This window comes from Monopterus albus, unplaced genomic scaffold (genome assembly GCF_001952655.1).
Source record: "Monopterus albus unplaced genomic scaffold, M_albus_1.0 scaffold393.1, whole genome shotgun sequence".
Classification (NCBI taxonomy): domain Eukaryota; kingdom Metazoa; phylum Chordata; class Actinopteri; order Synbranchiformes; family Synbranchidae; genus Monopterus; species Monopterus albus.
Window position 1 is genome coordinate 209,932 of NW_018128273.1, and position 17,362 is coordinate 227,293.

The 17,362-nt window shown below is 40.0% G+C and overlaps 1 protein-coding gene across 1 annotated transcript in view; it reads left to right on the plus strand.

Moving 5' to 3' along the window:
• chrna11 (cholinergic receptor, nicotinic, alpha 11) overlaps positions 1-13,742 on the plus strand; it is an 18,547-nt gene extending 4,805 nt beyond the window's left edge. The window contains exons 2-10 of the mRNA XM_020586016.1: positions 1,383-1,522; positions 1,950-1,994; positions 2,329-2,438; positions 2,524-2,603; positions 4,594-4,761; positions 4,855-5,049; positions 7,550-7,636; positions 9,168-9,277; positions 10,967-13,742. Coding sequence (XP_020441672.1) covers positions 1,383-1,522; positions 1,950-1,994; positions 2,329-2,438; positions 2,524-2,603; positions 4,594-4,761; positions 4,855-5,049; positions 7,550-7,636; positions 9,168-9,277; positions 10,967-11,689 — 1,658 coding nt within the window. The 3' untranslated portion in view covers positions 11,690-13,742. The remainder of the gene's footprint in view (positions 1-1,382; positions 1,523-1,949; positions 1,995-2,328; positions 2,439-2,523; positions 2,604-4,593; positions 4,762-4,854; positions 5,050-7,549; positions 7,637-9,167; positions 9,278-10,966) is intronic.
• Positions 13,743-17,362: the final 3,620 nt, after the last annotated feature.

Below are 17,362 nucleotides of genomic sequence, written 5' to 3' on the forward strand. Positions count from 1 at the left end.
AGTGTTTTCAAGAAGAGATTTTAGGCCAGAAAGTACAGCAGATAAATGACAAGAGGCCAGAGAAGGCAAACATTTTCAGACTACAGTCACCGGCCACTTTATTAGGTACACCTGTACAATTATATGCACTTTAATGCAACACTTCTGTTGTTGGTGAAGTTGTCATAAATGTATACATTTAATTATATGTTTACTATTGAGGTCATAGTTAAAGGTGGTGTTGTACTGGGCTACATTTTATTTAGAGATGTCTATATTTTTGTCCTCACCAACTACATACATGTGTCACCAAAAACTGGCACGCTAGGTGTGCACTGAAATGTTGCATTGAATCGCATACAATTGTACAGGTGTACCTAATAAAGTGGCCGGTGAGTGTATATTTCTGCAAATTAAATTTTAAAGACTGCCAGGGCTTTGGCATCACTGTGACATGCTTTTAGAAAAACACCTTACAGTATCATAAGTGTACATTTCTGCCACTGCTGCAGTGGAACAAACTCACATCATATTCTCAGCACTAGAACGCCTGGAACTTTCAATTCCCATAAAATAGTTTCAGACTCATAAACAAAATACTTTCTCTGTACTATTCATTAGTGTCGCCTGTACATTATAGTCTGCATCTGCTTTTCCCTGCACTTTATGGAGGTAATGTAGGAACAGACTGAACGAAACTTGTTTTGAGCATCATTTCATGGTAACTACATGCATTTCAGCATGCTATCCCTGAAAAACCTTGGAATCTTGGCTAAAATATAAAATAAAATTCTGTGAGTTTAGATCAAATTTGGCTGTTATTATGGGATGTGAAACACGAGAGAACCTGTACCCTTGGTGGTTCATTTGTTTTTCAGTCAGACATCTATATTCAACATTTTGTGTATTACCCCAGAGCATTTCAAACTAATCTAATTACACATTCATTAGTACCAGTTATGTCCTAATATGGTTACTTGCTATTTGTAATTAGAATCCATTTACTCTGCATTCTGCACGCTCCCTCTGATTCCTTTTCTTGTCAGTTTCAGTATCAATGTAAATATTTCAGTCTGACTGAAGAGATAGGTCAAACATCCATGGTTTTTTTTTTTTTGCAAAGCTTAAACAATAAAATAAGTGAATAATTGTGATGAAAGATCAGTTTTTATTTCTGCTCATTTCATCATTAAATCTCCTGTTTCTTTCCCTCCCCCCTATTTCTTTTGGTTTAGTCTTTTGGGTGTGTTTAAAGATAAGGAAGTTCAGTTCCTTCCATGTTTTTCTTCAGTCATTCTGACTGTATTGTCACTCCAAACTCTCATTTGGTTCTTCAATGAGGTTTTTATAGCAGGTTTTCCTTGTCAGATTTAAAGTGTCTTACATTTTTTCCACCTCTGCAGTGTCATTACAAGGTCCTCACCAGAGGAATCTGCTGAAAAACCTCCTGAAGGACTACAACCGAATGGAGCGACCAGTGGCCAATGACTCCCATGCTCTTACCGTTGTCTTCTCCCTTAGTTTGATACAGATCATGGACGTGGTAAGTGACGACAGTGGCAGTTGTTCTTAGCCTCATGTTCAATAACTGAATTTAACAAAATACCTTTCTAAAATACAGATAAAGTTTGATGTTTTTAATCTGTATAATGAAGCTTTATTTCTTGGGGAATTGAGCTCAAGCGCATTTGCAGCCTCTAGTTTGTTTATGATTAACATCTAAATTAGCCTTAAAACAGTTTTTTAAAACCATTATTCAGTGCCAAGTTAAGCATTCGATTTGTTTATGCCTAAACTGTGATAACAGCAGGCTTTTTAATTTCATTTATATTTCTAATGTTTGTAGATTTGAGGTAAAATGGTCACTTCTCTCTAAGTATACATTGTGATATTCTACTCTCTGACTTGTGATTTACAGAGAGAATGATTTCTAGGAAAAGTCACAGCTAAAATGTTTTAATATTTTGCAGGATGAGAAGAACCAGGTGTTAACCTCTAATATATGGCTAAAGATGGTAAGGATCCCCTGAGAGACTTTGAATGTTTGGGGCAATAATGCATTTGCTGCTATTATGGGTTTAGGTGATTTTTATACTTTTACATAAAGTAGTTTACATAGGCTTTAACATGTAAATTAAGATCATGACCTACACTATGTGAATCCCTTGATAGCCGTTCAAAAATGAAAAGTAGTTTCTCAGAAAAACCAACATGTTTTTGACAGAAATATAAATATAAAGGTAATATTTATTCTATTGCATCTAAACTGGACAGTGGAGGGGGCTGGAGATAAAGCAGATGACATGTAGTCCCACTAGGATACAGAGTGTTATCTGTTTTGTATTTAAGACTTGGTTCGACCACTACCTCCAGTGGAATGAGAGCGAACACCCCGGAGTGAAAAACCTCCGCTTCACCACAGATCAGGTCTGGACACCAGACATTCTCCTCTATAACAGGTAAACCACACAGAAACACACACGTCACACACATCAACATCATATTTCAACACGTGGTGTCACTTCCTCTCCTGTCCTTCCTCAGTGCAGATGACGACTTTGACTCCACCTTTAAGACCAACGTTCTGGTGAACTCCAGCGGCTACGCCAAGTATCTGCCTCCAGGTGAGTCTCTATTTTTTTTTCTCACTATTGATCAACCCCTACTCCTGTTATACCGCTCCCTCATCTCCCTGTGATGCAACAGCACCATCTCATTCTGCTGTCTCCACAAGGCTCCTCTGTTTGTACACCTGCTATTAATATTTTAACAGTATAAAACAGCATCCCTGGTTACTCACTGGTTACAGATCCCCAGCCCTGTAACACCTATATTTAGGAGACAGTCGCTGCCTCCGCTTCCTGTCTTAACCCAAATACTTTCAAATATGGGCTTGCATTTGTCTTGTAACAGCTCCCCTGGGTTCCCACAGTTCTTTACTTGGTTCTTTCTCAGTCATTTCTTTAAACACCAGATGACTGAATCTCTGGGGCTGAGTTGAAGGGCCTTCTGAAGTAAAAGTTGAGAGTTGTAAACTTAGAAAGTCAGACTATTAATTTTATTCACTGGCCATGTTTATTAATATGCTGCTGCAGTATGCAGAAACAGCTCCTCGATGCTGCAATCTGGATGTGAGCCAATTATGGGGAGAATAAAATAATATTGCTCTGGCCTGGTACAGTAAGAGGAGGTGCTTACCACGAAACATGATAATAATGTGAGCAGGAGAGGCGCATTTAATGGAAATGTGAAAAAAGGAATGAGAAAAAGGACAAAAACGAGCAGCAAACCAATCTTTTTCAACTCCGTAACACATGCTGTTCCTGAGGTCTTTGCAGGCTGGTTATTGTCAGTAAATAAAAGGCAACAGGTCTGTGGGTGGCAGAAGCCTGACACGTGGTAAATAATTCAAAGGCAGAGGATCCCAGGTGTCTGCTGCATACCAGCATTTACAGACTACATCACACAGCTGCAGAGATGAAGATATTCTTTTATGTTGGGGTTTATAACAAGAGATAAGATGTAACAGGTTCTAGCTGTGAGATGACATTTGTGACAGAGTAATCTAGTCTCTGGACCTTGTAATGCCTCGTAGGGGAGTATTTTTTCAGAATTATGGAGTTTTATTTTGGGAGCTGCGACAGAGAGATTGCTCCAAGCTCTGGTGTCTTGTTTGAGAGTGTTGCTTCAAGGTTACTGCACATCAGTGAGAAGCAGGTTATAAAAATATATTACGCAAGAAGGTGCACAGAGCAGTGAGTTGACAAACAGAACTACTTTTACCATATCAGTGTAATTTAGGGTTTAGTGCCTCAGGCACTCATATCAAGTGCAATTATAAAAACACTCTCCCCTGAAGCAATGGCAAGAAGTTGATGTTAGTAACTGATTTTTAGCGAGCGAGGAAATTGATGGTGCCGTTTTCATGATCAGCCTCTGCTTTGAAACCAGCATTCAACCTTCTAACCTCTTCTCTGCTTCTAACTCTGCTTTCATTCTGGTCCGAAGGCTGATTTGCATGTCGGTAGCCTCATAATGAGCGTCTTTGAAAGCTGCAAGACTTCATTGGCATTTTGGTTCTGCGTTTGCTTGTGAATGTCTCAACAGGCTCAATTCAATCATATCAGCCATTATTCTAAGGCCTGGAGTTTACCAGTGACCACTGAGAGAATCACTGGAATTCTTTGTTTGGTGGTAGACACCAGCATGCAAGTGTGTCTTCATGATTGTGTACCTATGCATGTGTCTATAATAAAAGGGGTAATTTGATTAGGACACTGTGCACAATGTCATTTTTCAGTGTCAAGCAGAAACAGTATGTGTCTGCAGAAGTCAATATCTGAAACCTGTGAGTAACAATGCTGATGACAAAATCCTTTTATTGACACTGGTTTGATCAGAAGTTGTTTCTAATACAGTCTTTACGATCTCCAGCCTCCAAACTCAACTTTGTTAATAAAACTTTTACTGCATTATAACTCGGTTGTAATATAAAATTTTCCTCACAAGTGGCCCTTCAACACATTTACTGTACAGAAGACTGCAGGGGTCACTGCATTGTGGAGATTTAACTCTCTGCCTTCTGCCTTTTCTCATCTTTTATTATTTTCTCAGGAATCTTTATGAGCACATGCAATGTGGATGTTCGCTGGTTTCCTTTTGACATCCAGAAATGTGAGCTGAAGTTTGGCTCTTGGACGTACGATGGCTGGCTGCTGGACCTTCAAATGAATGATGCTGACCTTTCAAGCTATATACCCAATGGGGAGTGGGACCTAATGGGTGAGCAGGGCAAAATCTTTGCATTGTATCCTCATGAGACACAATCAATGACATAGTAACATGGTCAATCTCTCTCTGCCCCTGTTCCTCTAGGAGTTCCTAGCACCAGAAATGAGGTTTTCTATGGGTGCTGTAAGGAGCCATTCCCGGATGTGACGTTTGTTGTGACAATACGGCGACGAACACTCTACTACGCCCTGAACCTGCTCATCCCCTGTGTGCTGCTTTCTTCTATGACCCTGCTGATTTTTGTGCTACCAGCTGACTCTGGGGAGAAGATCTCACTGGGTGAGTGTATCAAGAAAGGTTATCAGAGATGGATTACATGTAAAAATAATAATAATACAGCAGAAGTGGGAGAAATTGGCTTGTTAGTTTAACATGTCGGTTTCTAATTTTGAGAGCGCGCCCACAATGTGGTGCAGACCAGTGTAAGCTTGAGTGGAAGTCCATCAAAAATACAACAAGGTAAACAATGTTTTTGTTTATCTTACCATCATCAGGGTGGCAACATTAACATAAACTTTTTCCCCATATTTACTCCAAAATGTACTGTGTAGGTTTTAACCATTAACAACACTATGGAGCAATGTTTATATATGATTTGTTTTCTCTTGTGTACAGGCAAATGAAGAGAATAGTTTCACAGTGTTTCACTGATCTACTGTGTATGTGGTATTATTGTTCCAAGAGGTTCTCTCAGGAAGGAAATGCACATTTTTTAGATCTCAAGCATAAACACAAAGGGGTATATTTACTACATTTTTTGGTGCTAAACAGTGAAATTGCCTGTGTTTATATTTACTAAAGAGCTGCAATCACGTTTTGTGCTGGAGAACAAAGCAGCACTGCAGGAATTTGTGTGTTTGGTCTCATGCAATATGTATTTTAAGGTGTTCCCTGTTCAGGAATGCAAAAATCAGGGAGCAGAGAATGAAAATTTATACAAAAAATCTCAGTGCCCGATTTACCACAGCCGTGACAGAGGGAACTGTGGCTGAAATTTAACATCAGGAGTAAGCATTTGTGGCCCTGCTCTCAATGTGGCATCTGTTAGTCAACGGAGGGTTAGGAACATGTTGGGTGTTTGTAAATCGCTTTGCACGCTAGAGGAGAATGTGAGGGACTTTTACAGGCTTTCAGATCAAACTATGCTTCAGTTACTAAACAAAACAAAAGATAATGTTTGTTGTTTCCTTCAACCATATTAAAGTTCAGTTGCTTTAAACTTAGACCTCCTTCTATGCTGCCTCTCCTATAAGCAGAGGTATATTCAAATTAACACTGCGGTGACTGTGCTCATTTACTGTACATCATCAGTGTTGATATACCGTCTATGCCGCTAAATCGAAAAATTATGACACTGCAATATTTTGAGAACCGAACAGTAACTTGCGACAGGTTTAGCAAATAACTCCCCAAGTGTTTTAGAGAGTAACAGTGATTGTAAACAAAAACAAATAAAGCAATTTACATCTGTGAAATCTGTGATGGTCTACTGACTACCTTCCATTGGTCAGTGTAATGCACATAAACAAATCTCATGTTCCAGGTGTAAACCTACAAGAATCTATCATTACCGTCTCAGACAGAGCCTTCACAACAAGCAAATCTTCCTAGAATAAAGGCCAAAAAATGGAGTAGTACTTAAGAATAAGGGGAGGCAACGGGAGAGGATGTGAAACTAACAGAGGACAGGGATTACAGGATGAAATAGATGAGAAAGGAGGCGGATGGGTGTGGGAAGGTAGCGAAAAGGGAATGCAGACAGGAGAAGAATTTAAAACGGATAAGAGATGACAGCGTAAAAGAGAGAGGGAGGAGTGATGAGGAGGAAATGGTGGGAGACAACCAAATCACACTATGAGACAGGAAGAGAGAGATGGCAGCTACAAATCTTTAATATCTGTTTCAACTTGTTTAGTGATTAACGATGCTCACCTTACCAGGACAATAAAGACTCACCAAAACATGTAGACAGATGCTTAAGTCTATTCTCGCCTTCTCATAAGTCTGAGAGGGAGCCAGCAGGAACTCAGAGGGCGGCAGCGGCACCATTGCCAAAGCATATCCTTAACCTCAGTACAAGATGCATTTTGCAGTATTTCTCTACAAACAAAAATGCCAAGTCGTACACACATGGCCAATTAACCTATTGATATAATTAAGGCTACTGAATTGATCAGGGGGACAGAGTGTACACACGGCCTTCCTGGAAAATACTCTTGTCATTGCCCACGATGGAAGAGACACAGGGATCTTTAAGAGTTAGTCATTTCTAAGAAGAAAAACTACATAAAGGAAGTACTTTAAATTTTCTTAATATCCTTAAAGGGCATTCATATTTTATCTCTCAGCCTAGGAGTTTAACTGAATGCTTCTTACAGTAATGGGGACAGTTATAGCAGCAAAGCACTCTTCAAATTCTGTTGCTGAAATAAGACAATGTGGAGGCAGATAAATGAAGATGGAGGTAGGAGTGTTTATGAGGGGTGTGTTAACATGCGCCCATGCAAGCGGAGTTTCAACACCTTAAAAAATGTCTATTTGTGTGCCGGAGTGCTTTTTGCTGTAGAGGTATAGAATGTCAAAAAGTTATTCACTGCATGAGCATTAGTTGGACATTTTACATAAATCCAACTTGATCTCATCCGGAGAGTGATCATTTATCAGAAAGCCAAAAACACTAATGCAGTTTCTCACAAGAAAGCACCATGATGCAGGGGAGGAGATTAAACAAAATACATCTCCACCATGAAGTTCTCATCTCTAATCTAACTATCTGCAGGTATCACCGTCTTGCTGTCTCTCACTGTTTTCATGTTGCTGGTTGCAGAGATCATGCCAGCCACATCTGACTCCGTTCCTCTCATTGGTATGTAACAGACAGTATTTTCTATGCATTTTCAAGAGCGCTTACATGGCCCTTCATGAGCAAGTTGTTTAAGATGGACTGACCCTCAATTTAAACCTACTGATATAACAACATTTAGTGATTGTTAATATAAAATGAAGAAGCTTTACTTATTAGAGATACCTCATTACGTTTCCTTCTGACAGTGACAATCAACATCTGGTTAGTGTTCTTCTTCTTAGTAGTAATACCTAGTGGTGCACAGTAGGAACTTGCTTCTGGATGGACTCTAGTGGGTTACAGTCAAGTCAGGTTTATTTTCAGTATATATCAACAAAATTAAGAGTCTGCCATGCCAGCAGCTCTGTGAGGCTGCACTGCTAACATCAGCATGCTAACATGCTCACAAAGACAAGGCTGATAAGCTGATGTTTGGTAGGTAAAATGTCTGCCATGTTCTCTGCTGTAGTTTAGTGTTACCATGCTACCAATTGCTAATTTGCAATAAACAAAACACAGCTGAGACTGATTGGAATGTGATTAGTTTTGCAGATGTTTGGTCTTGAACCGAATAAAAAAATCAAATAAAGCTTTTGACCTAAATGATCGCGCTAGATGAAAGTCAGGGGATCAGCAAAGTTACTAGCATTCTTCTTTTGGGTCTGGTTTGTCTGTGAAAGTTTTCATGTCAATCCATCCAATATTTGTTGAGATATTTCAGTCTGTATCAAAGTGATGGAACGACTATGGAGCCAGCTGCCAGCATCAAGTCTGTCATAGAGGTCATTACAATCTATTAAGTTTGTCCCCAGACTATGAATTGAGATGGGAAAAACCTACACAAAATAAAAGTTACAAATACACAACTGCAACATACCAAGTATAACAAAGCAGTAAAGCTACAAAATGCCAAACGCATAGCAACAGAATTTATTTTAACCATCTGCTCACTTAAAATTTAACTGGCTAAATTCCTTGCAGGCACACTGCTGGAAATTATGTTTAGTGGGCTAAGATTGCAACAGAAGACAGATGCAAGGTCATCTTTGCCCAAATACACAAATCCTATTCATTAAAAACTTGAGGAAAAAAGCCTGGTCCTAATAATCAAAGTGTTGCTTTTAGCATAAATGAAAAAATAAATAAGAATAACTACCCTGGCACAGTCTTGAAGTATTTGATGATTTTGCAGTGTTGCAATGAGCCGGCATTTGTAGCAGAATCCAAAGTGACATGGAGGTACACTGTCTAACAAAGTGTTCACCTTGAATAAAACAGGAACGAAACTGAGAGAAAATATTCCTCTTTAGAATCTTGTGAACACATCTCTGTGAAATAACCAAAGGAGCTCACCTCACTGACCTTGAAGTGCTTGAAATAGTTGTAAAGTATTATATAAACCACATGTAAATTTTCAGTTGTACTGGTGAATAAACTGTGAGAGTGGTAAATTTGTCGCCTTTGGTTTTTCACAGTGAAGTGGGAAATTACACCGTGTATGAAATGACTTAAAAATGAAAGGTGACACTGCTCTATACTCGACTCCACTCAGGTCAGTACTTTGCCAGTATAATGATCATCGTTGGGATGTCGGTCATCGCTACAGTGGTGGTTTTGCAGTATCACCACCATGACCCAAATGGAGGAAACATGCCTAAATGGGTGAGCTCCCACTGTTCATAACCTCAAGTGCATTATCAGCTATACACATCATTGTTAGGCCTTGTAAATGGCTGGCCCCCCTCTTCAGATATGATACATCCCTTTTATTAATCTCCATTTCAGTGTTAGCATGACTGCTCTGCTCTGCCATTAACAATCACTACTCATCCATCTATTAGTGCTACCTGTTATCCTCTACCAGTTTCCTTTTCTTTTTATTCTCTGCCTTCCTCAGCTGACATGTCGGTCTGCCTGAGTGTGTTCATCAAATGCCTCGCCACAGAGTTCAACTGGAATGTGTTTCAGATCACTCTGGATATATGGCAGGATTCATTTTGACTCATTCCCTCTTCCTATTTTTCTTGCCTTCTGTTTAATGCTAAAAATGCATCAAGTCTTTTTAACTACAGTTTTGATCAAACATAAATAATTCAGGTATTGTGGAAAAAAGGATTCAAAATAATGGTGCAAAATATAAAAATGATTTGGAACTGGTTAGGGAAATCACAGTTTTAAAAATTACTCATGACTAACACGAGCTTTTTCTTAATATTTATGGAATATCAGTCAACAAACTGATGTATTATTTAGTGATTTATGTTTGAACTGGAGAGAAAAAGTCACATGTCTACATTTATCAGTATATGTATATCAGTATATTATCATGCCCAACTGCATGATAGCGCAGATGCACTACTGTATATATCAACACATTGCAAGAATGCTCTGTTGATGAATGGCCTGTTCAGACAGTCCAATGGCCAATTAAGAAGCTAACTGATGTGGTTCAGATGGGGGCATCGAACCAGCACAGCTCATAATTGCAGTTCAGACAAAAACAACATCAACAGCAGCAACAAGAGGGACTGTTACCTGGCCAGTAAACACACTCAGTGGAGACTAACTGAGCAGTCATCTAGACATTAGCTTGTTTTTCCATGCCAGACACCCATCTGGATGCTGTTGGGCAAATATGCCCTTTCTGAGATAGGTAGTTTGGTCCAAGGTAGTTTGTGTCCAATGAAGAAAAGGAAAGAAAAGGAGAGGATCCTCATTGTAGGATCAATAAAGTACCTACTCTACTCTAAAGTAAAAGGGAGGAGAGGAGAGAAGACAAGGTGAAGGGAGGAAAGGAGAGGAGACGAGCAGTGGAGAGGACAAAATAGAGTAAGATTTAAATCTGTACTAACTTGCAAGCAGCTAATCTTCCCTTAATGCTGCAGTTTACTGCAAAAATCACTGTAAACACATTACAATCATAAACCAGTCATCTGATAGTCAATCGCCATAATTACACAGCTTGAATTTAAAGCTGCCCTTGTAAGTATCAACTCTGATAAGAATCCAGTTAAAGCAAAAAAATAAAAAAAATAAAAATCTTTGCCTCAGGTGCTTTGCTGGTGTTCATGGCGGATCTCATACCTCTTCTTATAAAAGTGCAGCTGCCCTTCGAAGCAAAACATAAAGTTGGAAATAGCGCCGTCAATATGCAGTGAGGCTATTGGTCCATTTTAACTGGTGTTACATGAAGGTCAAGATGTGTACATGGTCTTCAATGCCTGGTGGCTCTCAGTGCTTTACATCCTTCTTGTATTTTCTTTAGTTCCTCATAGCTTTTATGCTCTCTCGCTTTGCCCTGTCCTGCACTACTATTTCTACACTTATCTTTCCCTCCTCTTCTCTCTACAGGTGCAGGTCGTCTTGCTGCAGTGGGTAGCATGGTTCTTGCGTATGAAGCGTCCAGGAGAGAATGATGACCCAGAGCGGCCACCGTGTGCCCCCCACCTGCGACGCTGCTCCTCAGGCTCCCAGAGTGGGAGCATCCCCAACCCTCCGGACCCCACCCTTCATCCACTGCAACCACAGAACCTGGTCCCTCTCCACATGGGGCACACTCACCTCCACACTCAGTCCAGTACTAACAACAACAAGAACCTTCTTTACATGGGCTTCCAAAGCATGGATGACCCTTCAGTGCTCTCAGAACCTGTCCAGAGGAATAACACTGCGGAGGGGGCTTTGCGAGTCGCAGGAAGCCCGCCTCCACACCTGCCATCTCAGTTCTGCAGCTCCCCACCACCTCCAATCCCTAATTTGGATACAGTAGGCTGTCCTAGCACTGTCTCCAGTGGTGGGGGCTTTGGAGGTGGACCCGGAGGACTCGGTGGATGCTCGGCTGCTGGGATAGGAGACCCCCAACTACAGGCTATCCTGGAAGAGGTGCGTTATATGGCAGACCGTTTCCGGGAGCAGGACGAGGCTGAGAGCATGGCTGACCAGTGGAAATTTGCAGGTGCTGTAATCGACCGTCTTTGTCTGGTGGCGTTCAGTGTTTTCAACATCATATGCACCATCTCTATCCTCATGTCAGCTCCCAACTTTGTGGAGGCTATTTCAAAGGACTTTGTTTGAAAGCAAAGAGTGAAAGAGGGGAAGAGACGCATGAAGAAACAGATGAGGGAAATTAAATATAAGATGAAGGATGGAATGGGCCTGGATCCAAAAAAACAAACAATCAAACAAAAAAAAAACTATTTCCATCAGACTGAAGGCTGTGATTTGTGATCGGAAAGAACTGGGAAATAGAAAAAACACAAATGGTTTTCTTTGCAATACATTCTGCTTTGCAAGTGAAATATAAGAAAAAAACAGATGAGGAAGAGGAAACAGAGCAAAGTTAAAATGAGATTAGGAGCAGTGTGCTTTATTAAATTCTTGAAGGTGAAATGGATTGTGGCTGATTCAATTAGGAGAAAGATGAATCAGAAATAAAATTAAAAATATCAGTCCAATGCAACCTTGAGTAAGAAGAGAGTGAGAAAGGGGGAAAGAGACAGACAGATAACACAGGAATTGATAAATAAGAGACACTTGGCTGTTTGATATTCTTGAGGAGAGAAGCAGCCAAGTGTCTCCCACATGTTGAGAAAAGACTATTGTTAAAAGTGATTTGACGAGGACAGGTCCAGGAAGTAGAAATAGAGACTTTTACAAGGACAGACAACAAAGAACTGTAATAAAGGAGTGAGACTTCATCCCTTAAGACACTGGCATTTAGTCACAGCAAGCAGCCTGATGCTCAGATACCCAAAAGCAGACACAGGTCAAGAAGGCTGCAGCAGAGAGGAACAAACGAGGATCTCATCTAATTTTCAGTCACATCCATTTAATGGCTGTCAATTTAAAAGACCCAAAATAATCCTTAAGACTAATAAGCTTTTCAAAGACGAAGTCCCCTCTCTGATCGCAACCCACTGTAAGTTTCCAAGATCCTCTCTCTTTGAAACGACTGCCATTCTGCAACAATCAGCAGAGACAAAAGCTCCTCAGCAGCAGACACACTGTGCAGTGTTTATCATGACAGGGAAACTGAACTAATGGGTCATCACCAACGCAGTGGCCAGTAGCTGCACCCCAGTGGAGGCTTGATCCAATAATAACTCATAAAGTCACCTAAGTGTAGCTGACAGGTCCTAATAGTCCAACAGATCGTATTGGATTTCATATTAAAGGTTTTATAGGTGAAATGGGAGGTCAGCTCCTTAAAAGAACAGCAGAGGCACAAACAGGGACATGATCGCTCAAAATCCTAAAAAGATTCTTACGGAGAAATGACATCCTATCAGCTTTCTGTCAGATCCATTCAGGGATTTACACCTTCATGAGTGATTTAACACATCTAAAATGAAAGATGAGAGTTTATTAGACCCCTGTTTTCATTAAACTGACTCTATAATAAAGCGAAGATTTCTAGGTTTAAATTTAGACTATGACCTGAAGCCAGAAATCATTGATGGCTATATGTTAAATGAGTATAGCGCTGAGGAAACTGAATTTTATCTTCTACTTACCAAAAGTCAGACATGACTTTCTTGTGTCTTTGCTAGCACTGTGAGTCTGCGCCTAACGTTAGCTTAGCCTAGCTAATCTCACTTCATGGATGTCCAGTGGTTCAAATGGCAGCCCCTATTAAATTTAAGGAACTTCAAACAATGGCTGCTTGACCAAAGTACAAGTTGTATTATGCATAAGCATAGAGTAAACACCTGAGTGTCTATTATATAAGGAATTGTGAAAGAGGGAGTGATTATACACACACTCGAAGATTATAAAAAAAAAAGCATGAGTCATTCAAAATAGCTAGAAGTAACAGAAAGTGCACCTTTAACAACTGTCCTTGTTACGCTTCAGCACAGATAATTTCTGCAGCTGCCAGTGGCCCACTGATTCCAAGATATTGTCTTTTTATAATGGTTTCTATGTGAATATGGTACATAGCCATTGATAATAAAAGGATAAAGGTGTTGTTTTTATAGATTTATTTAACTATCAACAAATCCCACAAAAGGAGCTAGACCTGTAATACATTAATGTCCATCTCTCGGTGCTTCCTTCCGCTGGGAAACAGAGGCCCATGTCCATTTGCTCATAATGAGGATGTAATCCTTAAAATCCTTTAAAAAAATCAGTTAAAAGTATAGTTTCATTGTATTTCTAAAAATAAGCCTACACAGATTCCAAAAAGCTGTAGTTCTTTACAAACATTACTCAAACAGGAACACAGAGTGTGTTTGTTTGGGATTATACTCCACTGTGGATTAATACACATTCAGTGCTGTAGTATTTGTAGCAACAGAATGACTCTAAATACAGTGCCCTTTTTATTGTGATTAAAGAACATTTCACCCATTGCAACAATGGGGCACCCAGATGTGTTTTTAATCATTTCTGAAAACAGCAGAGGTCTATGACACAGAGGAAATGGTATATTAGACTGTAGCTACACAGACAATACTTGTTAATTGGATATATACGTTGTCAGTTTTGGTATTTTCATGGGAATTGATGACAATAAGAGAACTACAGAATATCAGCAGCCTTATCTTTTAAAGTTTTAGTTGAGGTTAGCATTTGAACAGAGAACCAGAAAGATAAAATATGTTTATTGCCTTCCTGCCCTACGCTGTCTGTCTCTAAATCTGGCTATACACACGCCTTCTCTCCCTGTGAACTGCTACACAAAGCATAGAGATGGTTGTACAAATACCTTATCCCTAAACCTCTCTTCATCCTCTGACTTCCTCTCTAAAGTCAAGTCCCCTAACTAGAAATAAACTTCCTGCTGCTGGGTTTGCAGAAGGATCCAGTCCTTTCAACACATACTAACACCTAAACACTCACATCTGTACAGAGCATTTCTCATCCTGAAAATAAAGGATTCTCTCTGTTTTGCTACCACCTTTGTTCTGCTCTCTCTCTCACTGTGTTAACAATAGTTGGCCCTGGCCTGACACCCAAAAAGAACAGAATAATGTCAGAGCGAGGAGATAAGAGGAGAGAAAGTGCTGACGCACAGTTAGAGCTGGACAGGGCCTTAATTGATCACTCGTTCAGGATAGAGAGGAAGGGAGGGTTAATGGAGGAAACCGGGGAGCATTCTGGGTAATTCACAAGATTTATCAAGGATGGAGACGGGGAGATGGTCCTCTGACACCCATAACTCAGTCATAGATATAAACAAAAGGCCACCGCAATATATTGCACCATACGAGTATAAATATGCACAATGGAAATGAACAAAGTTTAGAGACATATTTTCATGCAACCTTTTTTCCCATCAAGTATGGAGGATGTGGGTTGGTTTGTGGCCTTCACTGTGTCATTAAGTCAGTGTCAGACTGAGTAGAGTCGAAGGTGTATTTACAGTAGAGTGCTGGTCTTTACTCAGTCCAGGCAAAGGCTCCGTCTGACAGGCTAACCCTCTTTCTCTCTGAGGTCGAAAAATGTGCAGTGCTAGCAGTACTTAGATTTACTGTGTTCACTCAGATGGAATAAAAGAAAAGAGAGAGAGAGGGAGAACATGTGCGAAGACTGAGCGTGTGTGTGTGCCTGTAGGGAGGATGAGACTTGGGATTTGCGTATGCACATATCAATCAGTTGTTGTTTGTTTTCTCTCCTCCTTTTCTCAATTAATGAGCGCTGACCAAAAGCTTTCACCCAGGTCGCAGATATTTTACCAGATGAGAAATTCATCTGAACCTCATTGGGGGCACATTAGGTCTTACACAGCTCGAAGACTGTATAAATGGGTTGGTGATATGTAAGTTAAGAAGATGCAATCACTGCAAACTATACTAACAAACCAGAAAGAAATGTCCAAGTTAACCTCAAAAAAAGACTAAACGCACTAGGGAAAAAACTTCATGAGGCAAATGCACTGCATTAACACACATTAATTAATTACATACATGAAACATCTGCACAACACATGAACTATAAACATGTACAGTGCATGCACCCAGGCCACGTGCATGGACACCTGTTCTATCTAAGGCTCCCAGTGTGCTGTGCAGCACGACTGAATCTCAGCGGCTTGCAGCTGAGACTGATCAATGCCTTTTAATTACCAAAAGCCCAAAGTACTGGTCGATACAGCTGACAAGAATAAGAGGGAGAGAGATGCTTCAGACAGTGATTGATGCTCAATCCTCCCAGCCAACCTACCAACAGATGTGTCTTTATGCTTGATTAATCCAGCCAAGCCACATTCACTCATTTTACAGAGCACTGTTTAACCAACGCAAACTGCTGCGGTCACAAGGTTAAGTGGATACGAGGTGTCCACCCTGAGCAAAATGGGCTTTTAATAAATAATAAAATAAGTCAAGTGTGGCTAGGTATGCTGACTGAGATCTTACCCGACTGGTGGAAGATATCAGCGTAAATAAAATGCATCCAACATACCAATGTAAACTATGACTAACTTCAGTCATGAAGTTCCTTACAAATAATGACAACTCAATTACCTACAAAACCTGGCAAAGGGATAAACTGTAATTAAAAAGGCATTTTACTCAATTTCCAACTCAAGGGGATCAATAAGGTTTTGTGTGCGTCACTTGCACTGCAAATAATAAACCAAGACATCTGTTTCACGACAGCTGAGCTGTTATACAGTATGTGCTTCAGTGTCATGTGATGGATCTTCCTAATAAAATGTAGTGAGATTGGACTTACAATGCAGCCTGCCTCAACAAGACACTGATGATTTTAGACAGGTTAATTTCCACACCTTTATACTGTAGAGCCATGATAAATCATATCATCAAAAATCTTAACTAACACATTTAACGATGAAAGAAAAACACCACACAAGCTGTAGGCATGTATCATCAGGTAGAGTGAAAATGCACTGTATTCAAAAAGTGCTTCTAATTAATATTAAGCATCACATGGCACTTAAATCTTTTCATGCCCAACTACAGTCTGTGGGACATACTGTATTTATAAACCATTTTAGCTGCACATCTCTGGAAAATGTTGCAATTCAGTGCAACTCAGGTGCAAAAAAAAGAAAAAGGCAGATAAAGACCAACACAGCTGTGTAAAACTGACAGTGGCATATTGGAGACACTCCCAAATTGTTTTCACTGAAGCTTCATCATAAGTAAAGATTAAGTGGACTTATTACAGTTTGCCTCAGGTAAGCAGCCCCCCTGGAGGTCTGGGGACGATTCCACAGTTAAAAATCAGTCAGCTGCTCAGAGAAGCGCACTTACTGAAGCAGCAGAGGTTTGATTTGGCGATTTGCAGGACAAAAGACATTTAGAAATCTAACCACATAAAAATTGGTCAAAAGGTTTGTAAAGCACTAATTATATGTAAACATAACATCTAAAAACTCATTTGTTCATGCATGTTTAGCCCAGTTGACTTGGGTATAACTGGAATCAAATCTAATAGGAAATTTTATACTACCTAAGGTAGAAATGCTGTGGTTACTGTAGGGTTACTAAACGACTACAGCTGCTGCAAACGTTGGCTACAGACACTTCTTAGTATTAAGTACACAAGTTGAATGTATCAGTTTATAGGCCCTTAATGAGGACTAATGAGTCAATATTCAAATATGACAGGGTATCAACACTGGAGAGCTTAAAATTCTACCTTCTCTCTGAGTTGGACATGAACAGGAAAGTGAGGACAGGCGGTGAGGTTTGAGAGGCAGCCGGCAATTGGCATATAGTGCCCATATGAGACAGCTCTAACGAGATGAGCATTTTCACCTCAGCACATTTTATGCGC